Consider the following 21004-nt stretch of genomic DNA (forward strand, 5'->3'; position numbering starts at 1 on the left):
GAGAACAGAGAGAGAGAGAGGGAGAAACAGAGAGAGAGAGGGAGAAACAGAGAGAGAAAGAGGGAGAAACAAACAGAGAGAGGGAGAAAAGGAGAGAGAGGGAGAAACAGAGAGAGAAAGAGGGAGAAACAGAGAGAGAGGGGAGAAACAGAAAGAGAGAGGGAGTTACAGAGAGAGAGGGAGTTACAGAGAGGGAGAGAGGGAGAAACAGAGAGAGAGAGGGGTTACAGAGAGAGAGAGGGAGTTACAGAGAGAGAGAGGGAGAAACAGTGAGAGAGAGGGGGAAACAGAGAGAGAGAGAGGGGGAAACAGAGAGCGAGAGAGGGAGAAACAGAGAGAGAGAGAGAGAGAGAGAGAGGGAGGGAGAAACAGAGAGAGAGGGAGAAACAAAGAGAGAGAGGGAGAAACAAAGAGAGAGAGAGGGAGAAACAAAGAGAGAGAGAGGGAGAAACAGAGAGAGAGAAAGAGGGAGAAACAGAGAGAGAAAGAGGAAGAAACACAGAGAGAGAGGGAGAAAGAGAGAGAGAGAGAGGGGGGGGGAACAGAGAGAGAAAGAGGAAGAAACAGAGAGAGAGAGAGAGAGAGAGAGAGAGGGAGGGAGAAACAGAGAGAGAGGGAGAAACAAAGAGAGAAAGAGGGAGAAACAAAGAGAGAGGGGGGAAACAGAGAGAGGGAGAAACAGAGAGAGAGAGGGAGTTACAGAGAGAGAGATGGAGTTACAGAGCGAGAGAGAGGGAGTTACAGAGCGAGAGGGTGGGAGAAACAGAGAGAGAAAGAGGGAGAAACAGAGAGAGAGAGAGAGGGGGAAACAGAGAGAGAGAGAGGGGGAAACAGAGAGAGAAAGAGGGAGAAACACAGAGAGAGAGGGAGAAACAGAGAGAGAGAGAGGGAGAAACAGAGAGAGAGAGAGGGGGAAACAGAGAGAGAGAGAGGGGGAAACAGAGAGAGAGAGAAACAGAGAGAGAGGGGGAAACAGAGAGAGGGAGAAACAGAGAGAGAGGGAGTTACAGAGAGAGAGATGGAGTTACAGAGCGAGAGAGAGGGAGTTACAGAGCGAGAGGGTGGGAGAAACAGAGAGAGAGAGAGGGGGAAACAGAGAGAGAAAGAGGAAGAAACACAGAGAGAGAGGGAGAAACAGAGAGAGAGAGAGGGAGAAACAGAGAGAGAGAGAGGGGGAAACAGAGAGAGAGAAACAGAGAGAGAGAGGGAGAAACAGAGGGAGTTACAGAGAGAGAGATGGAGTTACAGAGCGAGAGAGCGGGAGTTACAGAGCGAGAGGGAGGGAGAAACAGAGAGAGAAAGAGGGAGAAACAGAGAGAGAGAGAGAGGGGGAAACAGAGAGAGAGAGAAACAGAGAGAGAGAGGGAGAAACAGAGAGAGAGGGAGAAACAGAGAGAGAGAGAGGGAGAAACAGAGAGAGAGAGAAAAGGGGAAAACAGAAAGAAAAAACAGAGAGAGAGGGAGAAACTCTGAGAGAGAGGGAGAAACAGAGAGAGAGAGAAACAAAGAGTAAGAAGGAGAGAGAGAGAGAGAGAGAGAGAGAAAAAGGGGGGAACAGAGAGGGAGAAACAGAGAGAGAGAGAGAATGAAACAGAGAGTAAGAAGGAGAGAGAGAGAGAGAGAGAGAGAGTGAAAAAAGGGGGAACAGAGAGGGAGAAACAGAGAGTAAGAAGAGAAGAAAAATAGGAAGAAAGAGAAAGAAAAAGTGAATCATGAGTCAGGACCAGAGAGAAGTTTGGTTAAAAAAAAGGTTCTGGTATGTGAACTGCACTCTGTGAATACTGAGTATGTGGAAATACACACTAGCACTACAGGCATGATTGAGTCAACGATTGATCTTGTAGGTGGAATTGGCCGATAGGGAGCTATACATTAGCCTGATCAATCAACTGCACTGTGAAAAAACAACTTATCCTCTCATCTAGAGTCTGTCAGTGTGTTTCTTCTAGTTACCGATCTCTGTCGGATGGTAATGTTTTCCCTCAGTCGTATCGAATTTTGTATTTTCACAATGTGTCACTCAGTGCATCGGGAACAACATGAATATGTTATCAGCAGAGAGAAACACATTATTTGTTACAGGATATAACATTTCTATAAAGGGTTAATTGTGCTTACAGGACATGTTCTGTAACAAACACATAGAATATCTCCAAAATGGCATCCTGTTCCATATTTAGTGCACTCATTTTGACCAGGACCATAGTGAATAGGGACTTGGGATGCAGACATACAGATACAGAACAGCCCTGTGGAGGGGGGAGAAACCAATCTCACCAAGTGTATTGAGAGGAGAATCCTAAGTGCCCCTGTACTAAGTTAATACAGGTTTTGTGCAATTGCAGCTAGTAGTTTTGAAAGTAGTGCTAATGAGCCAAAACAGGTCTCTGAAATGTTGTACAATAATGTGCTATCTCATCAATTTCATATGATAGTTGATGAATTGCAAAAAAACATGTATTTTTATTTTTTGCTATTCGCATGATATGATACAAATTCAAATTTGTACAGTATGTTACGAATTTCTAAGTGCTTACGGTCCCGACTGCATCTCTAAACCTAGAGAAACTCATTTGTTGCTCGCCACTTCCTCCTCACTCTCACGTAGAGGAAAGGAGAGGCCTTGCAGGTGGTGGAGTTAGACTGACACACACACAGAGGGTCCTCTACACAACATGGCGGCCCCCTCCCTGGCCATGCATAATGCATGGAAACATGTTAATATGTTATTCCGCGTTGCAGTAATGATCACGGGGAGACTCGCTAGCACTCTCTGCACTGCGGCAATTAATAAAAGATAAAACACGGAGAAAGGCCGACACACCGCCTCTCCCCCTTTTGATCTGCCGAGATGCGTTTTAGACCAATTCTTAACCTGGTTTATTTCTGCCGCTTGTGGGGAGAGAGTGGGGGGGGGATTGAATAATGAAAGGAGGGTATGCTATCAGAGAAGAGCAGAGGAGAGCAGGCCTCTTTCTCAGCTGATATAGGCAGCACATGGGGCTATTCCACCCTCGCCCACCACAAACACATTCAAACTAGTCTCTCTGGGGAGGATATAAAGGGTTAACTTGTGACTGGGAAGCTGTGAAATCAGGGGTTTAACCCGATACAAACTAGTCTCTCTGGGGAGGATATAAAGGGGTTTAACCCGATACAAACTAGTCTCTCTGGGGAGGATATAAAGGGGTTTAACCCGATACGAACTAGTCTCTCTGGGGAGGATATAAAGGGGTTTAACCCGATACAAACTAGTCTCTCTGGGGAGGATATAAAGGGGTTTAACCCGTCTCTCTAGGGAGGATATAAAGGGGTTTAACCCGTCTCTCTGGGAGGATATAAAGGGGTTTAACCCGTCTCTCTGGGAGGATATAAAGGGGTTTAACCCGTCTCTCTGTGGAGGATATAAAGGGGTTTAACCCGTCTCTCTGGGAGGATATAAAGGGGTTTAACCCGTCTCTCTGGGGAGGATATAAAGGAGTTTAACCCGTCTCTCTAGGGAAGATATAAAGGGGTTTAACCCGTCTCTCTGGGAGGATATAAAGGGGTTTAACCCGTCTCTCTGGGGAGGATATAAAGGGGTTTAACCCGTCTCTCTGGGAGGATATAAAGGGGTTTAACCCGTCTCTCTGGGGAAGATATAAAGGGGTTTAACCCGTCTCTCTGGGGAGGATATAAAGGGGTTTAACCCGTCTCTCTGGGGAGGATATAAAGGGGTTTAACCCGTCTCTCTGGGGAGGATATAAAGGGGTTTAACCCGTCTCTCTGGGGAGGATATAAAGGAGTTTAACCCGTCTCTCTGGGAGGATATAAAGGGGTTTAACCCGTCTCTCTGGGGAGGATATAAAGGGGTTTAACCCGTCTCTCTGGGAGGATATAAAGGGGTTTAACCCGTCTCTCTGGGGAGGATATAAAGGGGTTTACCTGTCTCTCTGGGAGGATATAAAGGGGTTTAACCCGTCTCTCTGGGGAAGATATAAAGGGGTTTAACCCGTCTCTCTGGGGAGGATATAAAGGGGTTTAACCCGTCTCTCTGGGGAGGATATAAAGGGGTTTAACCCGTCTCTCTGGGGAAGATATAAAGGGGTTTAACCCGTCTCTCTGGGGAGGATATAAAGGGGTTTAACCCGTCTCTCTGGGGAGGATATAAAGGGGTTTAACCCGTCTCTCTGGGGAGGATATAAAGGGGTTTAACCCGTCTCTCTGGGAGGATATAAAGGGGTTTAACCCGTCTCTCTGGGGAGGATATAAAGGGGTTTAACCCGTCTCTCTGGGGAGGATATAAAGGGGTTTAACCCGTCTCTCTGGGGAGGATATAAAGGGGTTTAACCCGTCTCTCTGGGGAGGATATAAAGGGGTTTAACCCGTCTCTCTGGGGAGGATATAAAGGGGTTTAACCCGTCTCTCTGGGAGGATATAAAGGGGTTTAACCCGTCTCTCTGGGGAGGATATAAAGGGGTTTAACCCGATACATTCTAATAAGATGGTGCATAAAACATGAAACTACAAACACACCAAAAAAACACATACAACATGAGTCTCCTATTCACCTTCTCCTCCCGCTACCCCCACAGTCCCCTCATCCAGACACGAGAGGAGAGGAGAGGAGAGAGAGAGAGAGAGAGAGAGAGAGAGAGAGAGAGAAGGTTTAGAAGTGACAGCTCTTGTTTGTTCAACTGAGTGTGAGGTGTCCAGGCTGCCTGTCAATCTGACAGCTGAGAGAGAAGTTCTGGAGATGACAGCTCATCCCGTCCGCTCCACTCACTCTCCCCATCTCTCTCTCTCATTCTCCCCCCTCCCTTTCCACTCTCTCGCTCCCCTCTCTCTCGCTATTTCCCTCGCTCACACATGCCGCCAACCACAATGTGACTTCTGCAGCCTCAGCAGCTGCCACCTTTCCTACGCTGATCATCAAAAACTTAGGAGTGAGAGAGAAAGAGAATGAGAAAAATCAAATAAAAAGGAGAGAAAGAAAGAAAACAATGTGTGTAAAACAGTGCAATCACTGTTTATTAGGGTGGCCTGGCCCTGTCATGTGGAAGGGGCCACAGCCACATATTAACGTGATAAGACAATTAAAACCATTATGGTATTACACTGCCTATTGTCAAGAAGATCACAAATTACACTGTGCTGTGGAGGGAGTGAGGGGGCGGGAGAGAGAGAGGGAATGGAGAAGAAGAAACTCCACCATCGGCATTTCACCAACATTAAGCCAGCAGAAAATGAGGTTAATGATGTCAGCCAATTAACGAGCTGTGTGAATAAAAAACACAAAGGGTTATGGGGGAATAGCTAAAGAGAGCCGAGTTGGTTTAACAAATGATACAACAGTAATCAACACAAGCCCAAGTAGGCCTACTCGTTTTTAAAACTAACTACACTCTGACTCAGACTCCTTATTTGCATTCATTTGAATGAAACAAACAGCAGGCAGAGAGATTTGTATCCACATTATTATCTGCGGTGGGTCCATTCGCCCGGCTAAATAATTCAAGCCATATGAATTGTGATCTGCAAAACAATCCCGTGAAAATTACATCTCTCTGTCAACAGATAATAGTGGATCCTACACTTTCAAAGACCATGTTCTGCTTTCATCCTGGCAAAGGAATGAGAAGGAAAAAAACAGAACACTGACTCAGAATCAAAGAAACGACTCAGAAGACACCAGAACATCTGTACAATTAAAGGTTCCCAGTGACGGCACACTTTGACGACTACAAACAAATCCTCCCCAAAATAACTAACTAAAACTAATGAATCCTACAGCAGACTGCTTCTCTCTCAGGCTGACAGGGAGAGGAGAGGTAGCAGAATCTGGAGGGAGCCTTCACAGCACCCAGACGGACGGTCTGTTTCCTCCGCCGTTCCACAGAGAGAGAGGGAAGGAAAAAAACAGAAGGGAAATCTGTTTCCTGTCATCTCCCATCTTGTCAGTCTCTGTTCAGACATCTTGCATCTTCCCCACCAGCTGTTTACTGGCCAGGCTGACAGATGGCTCCCTCGCTTTGAAATAGTTATTTCTCTCTCTCTCTCTCTCTCTCTGAAAAGTTTTTGGCCTATGTCTGACCCTTTTGCAGTTTATGGACGTGATTAAGCTGGCATGACACATGAAAAGCAACTTGGAATATCGTTCTTCTCAGGACCCTCGTGAAAGGAAACAGTTATGTATGCAAATACTGTATTTGTGTGTGTGACTGATTCAGTGTGTGTGACTGATTCAGTGTGTGTGACTGATTCAGTGTGTGTGTGACTGATTCAGTGTGTGTGTGACTGATTCAGTGTGTGTGTGACTGATTCAGTGTGTGTGTGACTGATTCAGTGTGTGTGTGACTGATTCAGTGTGTGTGTGACTGATTCAGTGTGTGTGTGACTGATTCAGTGTGTGTGTGACTGATTCAGTGTGTGTGTGACTGATTCAGTGTGTGTGTGACTGATTCAGTGTGTGTGTGACTGATTCAGTGTGTGTCCAGAACTGTTCCAGCCATCCTGCCAAGTCAGACGGATATCCAGCCAAGCTTAGCTCAGAGGGCGACAGGGAAAAGCATAGGATTGTTCTCCGGATAATGCCAGCATAACCTGCTTTTGCCAAACAGTTACACAAGTTTTCATTCAGACAAAAAGTGATTGTTTGGTTTCCCTACCCTCGCAGTCTGTGAGCATCTATCCTCACACTGGTCTGCAGCATTCCCAACACTCTGACTGCCTGCCAGGGTGAGGTGATCCTGTGTGTGTGTGCTTGCCTGCCTGCGTGTGTTGTCTGAGACTACAGAGGGCTCATTGAGCCCGGGTACAAGGGTATGCCCATGCAAGGTCAGAAGGCAGCTAAACTATGGGAACCATCACAGTGTCCAGTCATCCGGCAGGGAGAAACCGGAGCTGAGCTCAGCCCAGGACCCAGCAACAGACAGCCGACGGAGCAGGCATTCCAATGGGAATATCACTGTAATGAGCCCCGAGACTGGTTCCGTTTGAAAAGACTGAAGTGAGTGCTCCCTCTCTACCTGGCACCTTCACTGCAGCGGGCACAAAAGTTCTTAAAATGGTTTATGGGTTCTGTGATTTGAGACAGACAAAAAGGCATGCACACATTATATAGATATGGACTACAAATGTGCACATTGGTGGTCAATAAAGGTGAGATGTAGCAGGCAGTGTTAGAGGGACTGGCAATTCCCGGTTGTCTGGGCATGCTGTCAATCACCCTGTCATACTCTCTTAGCCCATGTCCCTGGTGGCTGCACTGAGGGCCCAGCCAATCTCGCCTCTGTCATTGCTCAGTGATCCACACTCAGCCCATCCACTCTCCTCCAGAGAGAGAGAGAGAGAGAGAGAGAGCGAGAGGGAAAGTGTTACAGCAGAGCTGTTGTGTTTACATCCAGCAAATTAACACAAAAATGGCAGAGTGACATGTGATCCCGCTCTGAGCCCAGGCCAGACCCCTCCCACCCTGGGGCTGAGGAGGCCTGCAGCCCTCTCCATCTCACAGAAAGACAGGTCCAAAAGTACAGCAGAGAGAAGAGAAGACACCAGCATTACCAAACATGGCTCTCAGTCACACACAGATACCAGTGAGAATGGTGTAACCTAACCTCCTAGTGTAGTTCAGTACTCACTTAGGGAAACAGTCATTTGTCATCTGCAATGAAGGCTGCTGCTACTACTGTAGCTATGAACTTCAAGTTCAGACAACTTTGTCATATTATGAAACATCATTGTAAACCAATGACATTGTGTAAGATCAGCTCTAAATTCCTTGGTGGTCTGGAAGAGGCTGCTGTGAGTAAGCGATCTAATCTAGAGTATGAATCTGATGGGTACATATAGTCAAATACTGGCAATGCTAATCAGCCAATCACTGCTAACCTTCACAATTGTGAATAACGTAAAACAACAATGCTCTGACGAAGGAGCTTGTGTGAACATGACAGATTATTGAAGGGTTCTACTGTAAATGAACTTATTTGCATCACTTCACTAGAAAACAACAACTAAATCCTGAAATCCAGACAGCTCAACTGTCAAAAATCTGCGTAGTTTCTAGAAAACACTGTTTCATCCCTGAGCTTATGTTGTCTGTCCTGTGGTAAAGGCCTTTTGTTTGACAGGCGATGTGCGATGCTTCCTCACTGTCTACTACACAGTACTGCCTTTGAAACATCTGGAACACTCTGGGACTTAACAGTAATCTCCTTGGCTAGCTACAGTCAGAAACACGGTCCTAGAACTCCAATAGTCTAAAATAAGTGTGCTGCTTTTCTGAAATGCTGTGTGCTTTACCACGGAGGATAGGGTGAGACGTTCTGTAAGCCTCTTACCAATTCTTCAGCTTTTAAGCAGAAATAAATTAAACTGGCTTGGCTAAACCGCTCCAATAAACTCTCATTAAATTCTGTCGAGCCTGGATTGGCTGGGATAAAGTTTCATACAGATAAACTCTTTCATTATTTGACAAGTCAACTTTGTGTTTTTAGGGGGTGGGGTGGGGGGGTGCATTTTAGATGCTCTAAGCGAGGCAAGTTATAAAGCAGAGAATGGTCAGTCATTAGTACCAGTTGTAGTGGAGGACTTGCATTCTTGAAGAGTATATGGGCAATTCCATGCTTAGACTTTTCACTTAAAGACGTATGCCAAACAACAAACATTGATTTAAAAGTTTAAACAAACCATACAACTCTAAGCACAAGGACTACTTTTACACTGAACATTTTACAAAAATACATTTACTGCAAGAACTGTGGCGATTTGGTAACAGAATTTTGGTCAAATATCCCTGACCACGTTTTCCCCAAAAATATTTAAAAAAATATCTGCTCCGAATTAAGATTTAAATACATATGCAGAAAGAATGTGGTGTCAGCTATGACATGACACCTTGACTTTGGAAAAATATATGTTGGTATTTGAACTACAGTATTTGAAGTGGAATAACACCTGTGAACAGAATTGCGGTAACAGAATTTCATCATCGGTCCCTGATCTGTACTACACAGAAATGCATAATTATGGATATGAATGTCATTCTCTTCATGTTGATATATGCTAAATAGGTTCACAAAAGCTAGAAATATGTAATATCCTCCTTTGCATGTCTGGGTATTATTCTTGTAACCCTGCACAGTCGAACCTGTATAGATACAGGTTGAAAATGGCAGATTTGGACACTGATAAGCCCCTAAATTGGAACACAGTGGCTGTACAGTAACACGCTATGAATGACGTCAGAGCCCAGGGTCTGTGCTTCACAGCTCTTTACAGGTTTTGACTGACAGCCGTTCTGAACTCGAGCACCGCATATGACAAGACATTTCCCCCATCCCTCTTGTTAATTGTGGAATTTTTGCAAATTTGTTGATCACCAAATGAGGGAAATGCTGTTAATTAAAAGGGATCGATGTATTTTGTAAAAATGTGACGTTGAGGATTATAATAAATACCTCTTTGATGTCATACAAGCAAGCCAGACACCTGTGAGTCCAAATGTGCACTTCACAGCTCCATATAATAACACTCATGTCATATGTCATGTCTCATGTCATTGTATGTGTCGAACTGCTTTGCTTTATCTTGGCCAGGTTGCAATTGTAAATGAGAACTTTTTCTCAACTTGCCTACCTGGTTAAATAAAGGTGAAATAAAAAAAATAAAAAAAATATACAGTGTCGACGTTTATGATCACTATGTTTGATGTACAGTTCTGAACAGAAGGAACCAATGTTGGTCTATTACGAAGAACATTTGCCACACAACAAGCACCTGAATGCACTCATGACTCCTTTCTATGCTCACCAAAATTACAATATTTTTATCTGAATTGCTTGTGAAACCCTAACACTGTAAGATTGTATTTTAGAACTTAACTAATCATGTTGGCAATAGAACAAGCTTTCAAATGACGGCCACCTGATCCAGATCGTGATTTATAAAAGGTCCATTTTTGGATTGCTTAAACAACAACAGTAATTGTGTGATGGTGGTGATGCAGGGTTGTGTTCCAAACAAAAGAACTACAAGTGTGCTTCCTTTAGCTCCTCAACGGCACAGCTAGGAGAGCTCAAAAAAGCACCTTATAGCTGAAGACTCTTCTTTGAGTCATAAAAGTGCATTGAAATGATTTAGGAACTGTGTACACTTTGCAGAGGTGTGTGGCCACTTGGAGACACCAGTAGTGTATTTTCAGATTTGGTTATCAACAAAAGCAGTGAAAAAGTACAGTTCACACTTGCTTTGACCACCAGATGACAGAAAGAGAAAGAAAACAGTTGAGTTGAAAGTAACAGAATGCCAGTGGAAGATGCCAGTGGAAGGGAAGACTGAAGCAGGTGACCCAACCGTGGTTTGTGACTCAATTGCAGTAAATCCGTTACAGACAATTACATTTCAGTATTTCCGTTACAGATTTTTTCAGAAATTCTGTTACAAATTTGGTAATATACTTTCGAGTTTTAACCACTTAATAATTCATGAACCAAATAGATATCAGTAAAAACACTACAACTAATTGGCTGGGATTGCTTGATTACGTTACAGTGCCTCATTGGGTCATTGGCTGATGGAACCGAGAGGCCCCAGTTGTGCTGCTTATAGAACAATCTGTTACCTTGTTACTTCTGTGAGCTTTCATAAACCTCCCTCATGAGGGAGAGAAGTCAGTTTTTGGTGACGGAATTTCAAGGCACAGGCCAATGTTTCTTAAACTTACACAAGACAAATAATTACTAGCATTCAAAGGTTTGGGGTCACTTAGAAATGTGCTTGTTTTTGAATGAAAAGCTTTTTTTTTTGTCCATTAAAATCACATCAAATGGATCAGAAATACATTGTAGACATTGTTAATGTTGTAAATGACTATTGTCGCTGGAAACGGCAGATTTTTTTAATGGAATATCTACATAGACATACAGAGGCCCATTATCAGCAAACGTTGTATTAGCTAATCATTTTAAAAGGTTAATTGATCATTGGAAAACCCTTTTGCAATTAGAAAACCATTTTGTAATTAGCACAGCTGAAAACTGTTGTACCAATTAAAAAAACAATAAAACTGGCCTTCTTTCGACTAGTTGAGTATCTGGAGCATCAGCATTTGTGGGTTCGATTACAGGCTCAAAGATTACAGAAAGAAAGCTTTTCTTCTGAAACTCATCATTCTATTCTTGCTCTGAGAAATGAAGGCTATTCCATGTGAGAAATTGCCAAGAAACAGAAGATCTCGTACAATGCTGTGAACTTCTCCCTTCACAGAACAGCGCAAACTGTCTCTAACCAGAATAGAAAGAGGAGTGGGAGGCCCCGGTGCATAACTGAACAAGAGGACAAGTACATTAGAGTGTCTAGTTTGAGAAACAGATCCCTCACAAGTCCTCAACTGGCAGCTTCATTAAATAGTACCCACAAAACACCAGTCTCAACGTCAACAGTGAACAGGTGACTCCGGGATGCTGGCCTTCTAGGCAGAGTTCCTTTGTTCAGTGTCTGTGTTCTTTTGCCCATCTTAATCTTTTCTCTTTATTGGCCAGTCTATGATATGTCTTTTTCTTTGCAACTCTGCCTAGAAGGCCAGCATCCCGGAGTCACATCTTCACTATTGACGTTGAGACTAGTGTTTTGTGGGTACTATTTAATGAAGCTGCCAGTTGACGACTTGTGAGGCATCTGTTCTCAAACTAGACAATCTAATGTACTTGTCCTCTTGCTCAGAGATTTAAGGTAATCCAAGATCTTGTCTTTCACTGCTTATACTTCCATGGTCAGTAGACCCTGAGGGAGAGAGCCAGTCTCTCCATAATGGAGGACTGTCCAACTATAGTTCCAGCCCACACCCCACTTAGCGGTTGGTATTGTCATTATAGTTATGATGCTCTACCTCCCTGTATTCTCCAACCATCCAACTCGGCCTGGCACACTGGCAGTAAATATAGAGGAGGATAAACGAGACACATTCTCTGTAATTATCCACATTAGAGCTGGAACCATCATATTGCTGGGTTTTTCCAGGTAAGTAAAATAATTTTCCTCATCTGTGAAACAGCTCAGGGATGTGATTAAACCTAGAGAGGGAGGGATAATAGAGGTGTAATAAAGATTGAATAAGCTCAAATACAACAAGCACCAAGCAGGGAACATCATCCAACCAAGGGCAGGTATAATAACTGCCCGAGAGAGAGAGAGCTCTTACTATAGTTACATATGGCCGTGGGTGTGTAACAATGAATTAGCCCAGTGTAGTTAGTACAGGGCGCTGGTGCTCACTGCTCACCTTCTGTGGGCCCTGGCTGGAAGCAGAGCCAGGCCTCCACAGTAGCTCAAAGAAACAAAGAGAAAGAGAGAACAAAGAGCCCACACAGAGAATAGAGCTACAGTACTCTCCTTCCTTCCACCACCACCCCTTGTGGTCGACTCACCCACTCGACCCCCTAAGCTCTGCATCCACCAGCTAGCCCACCTCCCATCACTCCGTCCCCGTCTCACTCACGTCAGAGTCCGGGGGAAAGGAAAACAGACAGTTAGTCAAACTACAGTGCTGCTGCTGAACCTGCTTGTTTAAGGTCAATTCCTATAAACACCGCTGAGGCCAGCTGTCAATCAAACAGAGGTTTCTGCAGGACAGACAGGTCAGCCAGGAGCAGGAGAGGCAGTGGCGGCTAAGGATTTTCTTCAACAGTCGATGCATGTGCACATGCCCACACCCACAAACTCTCATGCTCATGCACACCACACATACACAGTATAGTATAGTATACAGAAAGCAAAAACACAGAGCAATAGGATTTCTTTTTAAATTGTTGAATATTTATATACTAAAACTCAATACGAGAGTAGGCTAAATTAGAGATCTCCACAATTGAACGAGTCCAGCAATCTGTCAAACTATGATATCTTTAATCCTACTCATGAAATATCTGACACATACAGTGCCTTCAGAAAGTATTCATATTCTTGATTAATTCCACGTTGTGTTGTGTTACAGCCTGAATTAAAAATGTAATACAGATTTTTGCCCCACCCATCTACACACAACACCCCATAATGACAAAGTGAAAATGAATTGAAAAAGAAATAGAGAAATATCTAATTTACATAATTATTTACACCCGAGTCAATACTTCGAAGCACCTTTGGCGGCGATTACCGCTTTGAGTCGTCTTGGGTATGTCTGTATCAGCTTCTTATATCTGGGATTTGCGGATTTTCTCCCATTCTTCCTTGCAGATTTTCTCAAACTCTGTTATGTTAGATGGGGAGCGGCGGAGAAAAGCAATCTTCAATCTTTCCACATATTTTCAATGGGATTCAAGCCTGGGCTTTGGCTGGGCCACACAAGGACTTTAACATTATTGTTCTGATGCCATTCCAACGTTGCTCTGGCTGTATGCTTGGGGTCATTGTCCGGTGGGAATGTAAATCTTCACCCCAGTCTAAGGTCATTTGCACTCTGTAGCAGATTCTCATCAAGGATTTGCCTGTATTTAGCTCCATTCATTGTTCCCTCTATTCTTACCAGTCTCCCAGTCCCTGAGTAGCATACCCATAGTATGATGCTGCCACCACCATGCTTCACGGTAGGGGTGCTGTTAGACAGGTGATGAGCTGTGCCTGCTTGTCTCCAGACATAGCACTTTGCATTCAGGCCAAAGAGCCTCATCAGACAACAGAATATTTTGCCTCATGATCTCAGTCTTTCACATTCTTTTTTGCAAACTGCAGGAGTTCTGTTCTGCCTGGCCACTCCCATGAAGCCCAGATGGGAGAAGTACAGCACTTAAACCAATCTCAGCCAAGGAACTCTGTAGTTCCGTCAGAGTGGTCTTTGGGGTTCTTGGTCACCTCCCTGACCAAGGTCCTTCTTGCCCAGTTGCTCAGTTTGGTCTGGGTAGTTCCATATTTTTTCAATTCCCTAATGATTGAGACCACAGTGGTCTTTTTTGACACTCTAGAACGTTTTTTATACCCTTTCCCAGATATGCCTCATCACAATTCTCTCTGAGAGCTACAGACAGTTCCTTGGACTTCATGGTATAGTTTCTGTCTGATATGCACTGTCAACTCTGGGACCTTAAATAGACAGGTGTGTTCATTTCTAAATCATGTCCAACCAATTAAATAGGCTACAGGTGGACACCAATCAAGTTGTAGTGACATGGATGATCAAAGGATATTGGATGCACCTGAGCTCCCTTTGGAGTGTTATAGCAAAGGGGTGTGAATACTTATATGATTTCGATATTTCTGTATTTACTTTTCAATAAACATGCAAAGATTTCTAAAAACATGTTGTCATTATGTGGTATTGTGTGTAGATGGGTGAGAATCAAAAATATATGTAACCCATTCTGAATTCAGGCTGTAACACAGAATGTGGAATAAGTCCAGTGGTACGAATCCTTCCTGAAGGCTCTGTATATCAGTACAGAAGTCTGAGCATCTCGTCTAGTCTCTTTCCGTCTCGCATCCTGCCATTTTTACCTCTTTCCTTAATCAAATGTGAAGTTAAAATGTTCACACTTCATTTTGTCTGACTAATGGAAGGAGGGCTGGTAAAGTGGAAATGAATTTAAACCCGGCTGGGCGGCTCGATGCAGTCAACCGGTTATGATGGTTCCCTTAACTAGTCTCCAGCATGGCGCAAGCAGAGGCTGTGCAGCGTAACGTTAAGGGTCGTGGGCAGAGGAGATGACCATGGTGGAGGTGAGGGTGGCAGTTCTGCCTGATTCCTCTGTCCAGTGTCTGTGTTCTTTTGCCCATCTTAATCTTTTATTTTTGTTGGCCAGTCTGAGATATGGCTTTTTCTTTGCAACTCTGCCTAGAAGGCCAGCATCCCGGACTCTCCTCTTCACTGTTGACATTGAGACGGGTGTTTTGCGGGTACTATTTAATGAAGCTGCCAGTTGAGGACTTGTGAGGCGTCTGTCTCAAACTAGACACTAATGTATTTGTCTGATGAACTTGTTTTCAGCTGTGCTAACATAATTACAAAAGGGTTTTCTAATGATCAATTAGCCTTTTAAAATTATAAACTTGGATTAGCTATCACAACGTGGCATTGGAAAACAGGAGTGATGGCTGCTGATAATGGGCATCTGTACGCCTTTGCAGATATTCCATTACAAATCTGCCATTTCCAGCTACAATAGTCATTTACAACATCAACGATGTCTACACTGTATTTCTGATCAATTTGATGTTATTTTAAAGGACAAAAGAGAAGCTTTTCTTTCAAAAACAAGGACATTTCTAAGTGACCCCAAACCTTTGAATGCTAATGTATATATACAGTACCAGTCAAAAGTTTGGACACCTACTCATTCTATTTTCTACATTGTTGAATAATAGTGAAGATATCAAAACTATGAAATAAAACATATGGAATCATGTAGTGACCAAAAAAGGTTCTTCAAAGTAGCCACCCTTTGCCTTGATGACAGCTTTGCAGATTCTTGAAATTCTCTCAACCAGGTTCAACTGGAATGCTTTTCCAACAGTCTTGAAGGAGTTCCCACATACAGTTGAAGTCAGAAGTTTACATTCACTTCTGTTGGAGTCATTAAAACTCATTATTCAACCATTCCACACATTTCTTGTTAAACAAACTATAGTTTTGGTTAGGACATCTACTTTGTGCATGACAAGTAATTTTTCCAACAATTGTTTACATACAGATTATTTCACTTATAATTCACTGTATCACAATTCCAGTGGGTCAGAAGTTTTACATACATTAAGTTGACTGTGCCTTTAAACAGGTTGGAAAATACCAGAAAATTATGTCATGGCTTTATAAGCTTCTGATCGACTGAATGACATCATTTGAGTCAATTGGAGGTGTACCTGTGGATGTATTTCAAGGCCCACCTTCAAACTCAGTGCCTCTTTTCTTGACATCATGGGAAAATCAAAAGAAATCAGCCAAGACCTCAGAAGTCTGGTTCATCCTTGGGAGAAATTTCCAAACGCCTGAAGGTACCACGTTCTTCTGTACAAACAATAGTAAGCAAAGTATAAACACCATGGGACCACGCAGCCATCATACCGCTCAGGAAGGAGACGCGTTCTGTCTCCTAGAGATGAACGTACTTTGGTGTGAAAAGTGCAAAACAATCCCAGAACAGCAGCAAAGGACATTGTGAAGATGCTGGAGGAAACAGGTACAAAATTATCTATATCCACAGTAAAACGAGTCCTATATCGACCTGAAAGGCCGCTTAGCAAGGAAGAAGCCACTGCTCCAAAAAAGTCAGACTACGGTTTGCAACTGCATAAGGGGACAAAGATCGTACATTTTGGGGAAATGTCCTCTGGTCTGATAAAACAAAAATAGAATTGTTTAGCCATAATGACCATCGTTATGTTTGGAGCAAAAAGGGGGAGGCTTGCAAGTCGTAGAACACCATCCCAACCGTAAGGCACGGGGGTGGCAGCATCATGTTGTGGGGGTGCACAAAATAGATGGCATCATGAGGCTGGAAAATTATGTGGATATATTGAAGCAACATTTCATGACATCAGTCAGATGGTTAAAGCTTGGTCGCAAATGGGTCTTCCAAATGGACAATGACCAAAGTTGTGGCAAAATGGCTTAAGGACAACAAAGTCAAGGTATTGGAGTGGCCATCACAAAGCCCTGACCTCAATCCTATAGAAAGTTGTAGGCAGAACTGAAAAATCGTGTGTGAGCAAGGAGGCCTACAAACCTGACTTGGTTACACCAGTTATGCCAGGAGGAATGGGCCAACATTCACCCAACTTATTGTGGGAAGCTTGTGGAAGGCTACCCAAAATGTTTGACCCAAGTTAAACAATTTAAAGGCAATGCTATCAAATTGTTTTATTTTTTTATTTAACCTTTATTTAACCAGGTAGGCTAGTTGAGAACAAGTTCTCATTTGCAACTGCGACCTGGCCAAGATAAAGCATGGCAGTGTGAACAGACAACACAGAGTTACACATGGAGTAAACAATAAACAAGTCAATAACACAGTAGAAAAAAAGAGTCTATATACCTTGTGTGCAAAAGGCATGAGGAGGTAGGCAAATAATTACAATTTTGCAGATTAACACTGGAGTGATAAATGATCAGATGGTCATGTACAGGTAGAGATATTGGTGTGCAAAAGAGCAGAAAAGTAAATAAATAAAAACAGTATGGGGATGAGGTAGGTAAAATTGGGTGGGCTATTTACCGACAAGACTATGTACAGCTGCAGCGATCGGTTAGCTGCTCAGATAGCAGATGTTTGAAGTTGGTGAGGGAGATAAAAGTCACCAACTTCAGCGATTTTTGCAATTCGTTCCAGTCACAGGCAGCAGAGAACTGGAACGAAAGGCGGCCAAATGAGGTGTTGGCTTTAGGGATGATCAGTGAGATACACCTGCTGGAGCGCGTGCTACGGGTGGGTGTTGCCATCGTGACCAGTGAACTGAGATAAGGTGGAGCTTTACCTAGCATGGACTTGTAGATGACCTGGAACCAGTGGGTCTGAATATGTAGCGAGGGCCAGCCGACTAGAGCATACAAGTCGCAGTGGTGGGTGGTATAAGGTGCTTTAGTGGCAAAACGGATGGCACTGTGATAAACTGCATCCAGTTTGCTGAGTAGAGTGTTGGAAGCTATTTTGTAGATGACGTCGCCGAAGTCGAGGATCGGTAGGATAGTCAGTTTTACTAGGGTAAGTTTGGCGGAGTGAGTGAAGGAGGCTTTGTTGCGGAATAGAAAGCCGACTCTGGATTTGATTTTCGGATCAGGGAATCGCCTGCAGCAAGAGCAACATCATTGATGAAATACTAATAGAGTGTATGTAAACTTCTGACTCACTGGGAATGTGATGAAAGAAATACAAGCTGAAATAAATCATTCTCTATACTATTATTCTGACATTTCACATTCTTAAAATAAAGTGGTGATCCTAACTGACCCAAGACAGGGCATTTTTCAGGAATTGTGAAAAACGGAGTTTAAATGTATTTGGCTAAGGTGTATGTAAACTTCTGACTTCAACCGTATGCTGAGCACTCGTTGGCTGCTTTTTCTTCACTCTGCGGTCCAAATCATCCCAAATCATCTCTGCCCAAATTCGATCTTGTCTAATTGCTGCAACTCCCGCCTTGATCTTCGCCGGGAGGCCTGTCAGCCTGTCGGCACCAGGCCTGCCACATGGAGTCAGTAAAGCGCAATGAGCCAAGTAAAGCCCCCCCGGCCAAACCGTCCCCTAACCCAGATGACGCTGGGCCAATTGTGCGGCGCCCTATGGGACTCCCGATCACAGCCGGTTGTGATACCGCCCGGGATCGAACCCAGATCTGTAGTGACGCCTCTAGCACTGCAATGTAGTGCCACTCTGGAGGCACCTCTTTCTACATTTCTTATGGATATTTCCATCTCTGTCCATGAAACCACTTGCATGGAGAGTGGTATTTTCTGCAATATCCATTGTTCTTAACTGACTTGCCTAGTTAAATAAAGGTTAAATACATAAAAAGTATATATATTAATTGATATGGCGTATACCTCCACTACACTACTTTGATACGTATCAGTGGGGATTAAGAAGTGAGTATATGCAATGCCCACTGAAAAATAAGTGGGTTTATGTTCAGCATTAAATCTTCAACACCTTGCCACCACACAGGAGAGGTTCATGCCCTAGCTGTAGATGTGAGAGATTGAAATTGGATGAAAGTGGGATCAATATAAATAAATAAATACAATTCAAGCTATGGACACATATCTCAAGCCAAAATTCCCGTGGGCAAAATTACATAATCCATATCCCTATTTAGCCCCACTTTTCACATTTCCTAACATGTTAAAATCTGAATTTAAAACACAGCCTTGCGAGAGACATTAAAAAAGCATAGAATATTCATGGTCTCAAAATGCTGGTAAGACATTATGTTGAATAAAGTATGAGCAACTTAAATAATAAAGACATACCTCTCCCCTGTGTTGTCAAAGCAGGATTGTCAGCAACAACAAAGTGTGCCAAACATCCCACTAGGGACATAAAAGTTATGGCTATATGCTAAACATCAAAAGCTAAGGCTATGTCCCAAATGGTACCCTTTCCCCTATATAGTGCACTACATTTGGCCAGAAACCAATAAGAAGAAAACCAAAATCCAACAGCTCATCAACTTACCTTTTCATTGTATTTGAACTTGACATAGAACCAACTGGACTTGATCATCCTGCCTCCGTCTGCTGTCCCTGGATGATTCAGTGTGCCGACAGGAAGGGAACAAGTCAATAAGTATTTTCCAAAAGGAATCACACAGCAACAGTGACACAATAAGTCACACAGCTAGAAAACAGCCAAAGCACCAGCTTCTTTCTCCTGCTTCTGTTCTTTATCCTCTATGCTTCCCCCGTCTCTCTCACTCCCTTTCTCTCTCTCTGGTGTGGTGTGCACGGTATGCAGTGAGTGTGTGTGGTGCAGCAGGCTTGGCAGGCTGACAGGACCTCTCAGATGGACTTCAGCTGTGTACATCACTAGTAGCAGATGGCAGTAAGAAGGGCGTTCTGTCCTATTCCTGTCCTCGACTGACTACACACATTAATGTACCGACCCCCCTCTTCCCCCCCTCTCCCCCCTCTCTCTCCCTCCCCTCAACCTCTTAATCTTCCCTCTTCATTCAACATATTTTTTTTCTCTCTCCTTGGCTCTCTGTTTTATGCCCTATGTAACAGAGCTCTTTCTTTCTAACCTCATTAAAGCCCTTTCTTGATCTTTCCCTGTAGTTGCTGCACTCCTCATATGAATAAAGTATAGTATCTTTGTGATTTCTCCATAGATCTCTAGCAAGGCATTTTACATTTGTTTAAAAAAAAAGAAAAAAAAGAAGCTGACCCCGTTTGGTCGACTGGTCGATTGTTTGGTCGATAGGCTGTTGGTCAACCAAGATTTCTTTAGTCGAGCAGACGCAATTATTTATTTACTTTTCATGGTGCACAAGACACGTGTCTGATTTGCGCCTGTCTGAGTGGACTAATCCATTACCAAGGATCTCTCTGTACTTGCACTGTTCATCTGTCCCTCGATCCTGACTAGTCTCCCAGTCCCTGCTACTGAAAACAGCATGATGGTGCCACCACCATGCTTCACCGTAGTGATGGTGCAAGATTTCTCGAGACGTGACGCTTGTTATTCAGGTCAAGGAGTTCAAACTTGGTTTCATCAGCCCAGAAAATCTTGTTCCTTATGGCCTGAGTACTCCAAGTGGGCTGACATGTGCCTTTTACTGAGGAGTGGCTTCTGTCTGGCCACTCTACCAATAAGGCCTGATTGGTGGGGTGCTGCAGAGATGGTTGTCCTTCTGAAAGGTTCTCCCATCTCCACAGAGGACCTCTGGAGCTCTGTCAGAGTGACCATCGGATTCTTGGTCACCTCCCTGACCAAGATCCTTCTCCACCAATTGCTCGGATTGGCCGGTCGGCAGCTCTAGGAAGAGATTTGGTGGTTCCAAACTTCTTCAATTTAAGAATGATGAAGGCCACTGTGTTCTTGGGGACCGTCAATGCTGCAGAAATGTTTTGGTACCCTTCCCCAGATCTGTGCCTCAACAAAATCCTGTCTCGGAGCTCTACAGACAATTATTTTGACCTCATGGCTTGGTTTTTGACCTGACATGCATTGTCAACTGTGGGAGTTTATATAGACAGGTGTGTGCCTTTCCAAATCATGTTCAATCAATTGAATTTACCACAGGTAAAGGATGATCAATGTAAACAGGATGCACCTGAGTTCAATTTTTGTCTCATAGCAAAGGGTCTGAATACTTATGTAAATATGGTATTTATGTTTTTTATGTTTAATACATCTGATAAAATTTCTAAAATCCTGTTTTTGCTTTGCCATTATGGGGTATCAAAATGTGGAAAAAGTCAAGGGGTCTAAATACTTTCTGAATGTACTGTATGTAGTTGATTTTATTCAAATACTTAGGGTGTGTCTGTCTACAGTATACATCGATTGGTCGAAAGAACAGGACGGCTCTCTGTCGACCA

The 21004-nt window shown here is 43.5% G+C and overlaps 1 protein-coding gene across 3 annotated transcripts in view; it reads right to left on the reverse strand.

The window, feature by feature from the left end:
• The window catches only part of LOC135548580 (autism susceptibility gene 2 protein-like), a 517275-nt gene that overhangs the window by 336392 nt on the left and 159879 nt on the right, over positions 1-21004 (reverse strand). For 2 of the 3 annotated variants that reach the window (XM_064978332.1, XM_064978331.1), the window contains exon 1: positions 19140-19365. The exons of the other annotated variant lie outside the window; for it this stretch is intronic. In XM_064978332.1, coding sequence (XP_064834404.1) covers positions 19140-19187 — 48 coding nt within the window. In that variant the 5' untranslated portion in view covers positions 19188-19365. Of the gene's footprint in view, positions 1-19139; positions 19366-21004 lie in introns of those variants that run through there. 3 annotated transcript variants of the gene reach the window in all.

The sequence above is a fragment of the Oncorhynchus masou genome, chromosome 11 (assembly GCF_036934945.1).
Source record: "Oncorhynchus masou masou isolate Uvic2021 chromosome 11, UVic_Omas_1.1, whole genome shotgun sequence".
In the NCBI taxonomy this organism is placed as follows: Eukaryota; Metazoa; Chordata; class Actinopteri; order Salmoniformes; family Salmonidae; genus Oncorhynchus; species Oncorhynchus masou.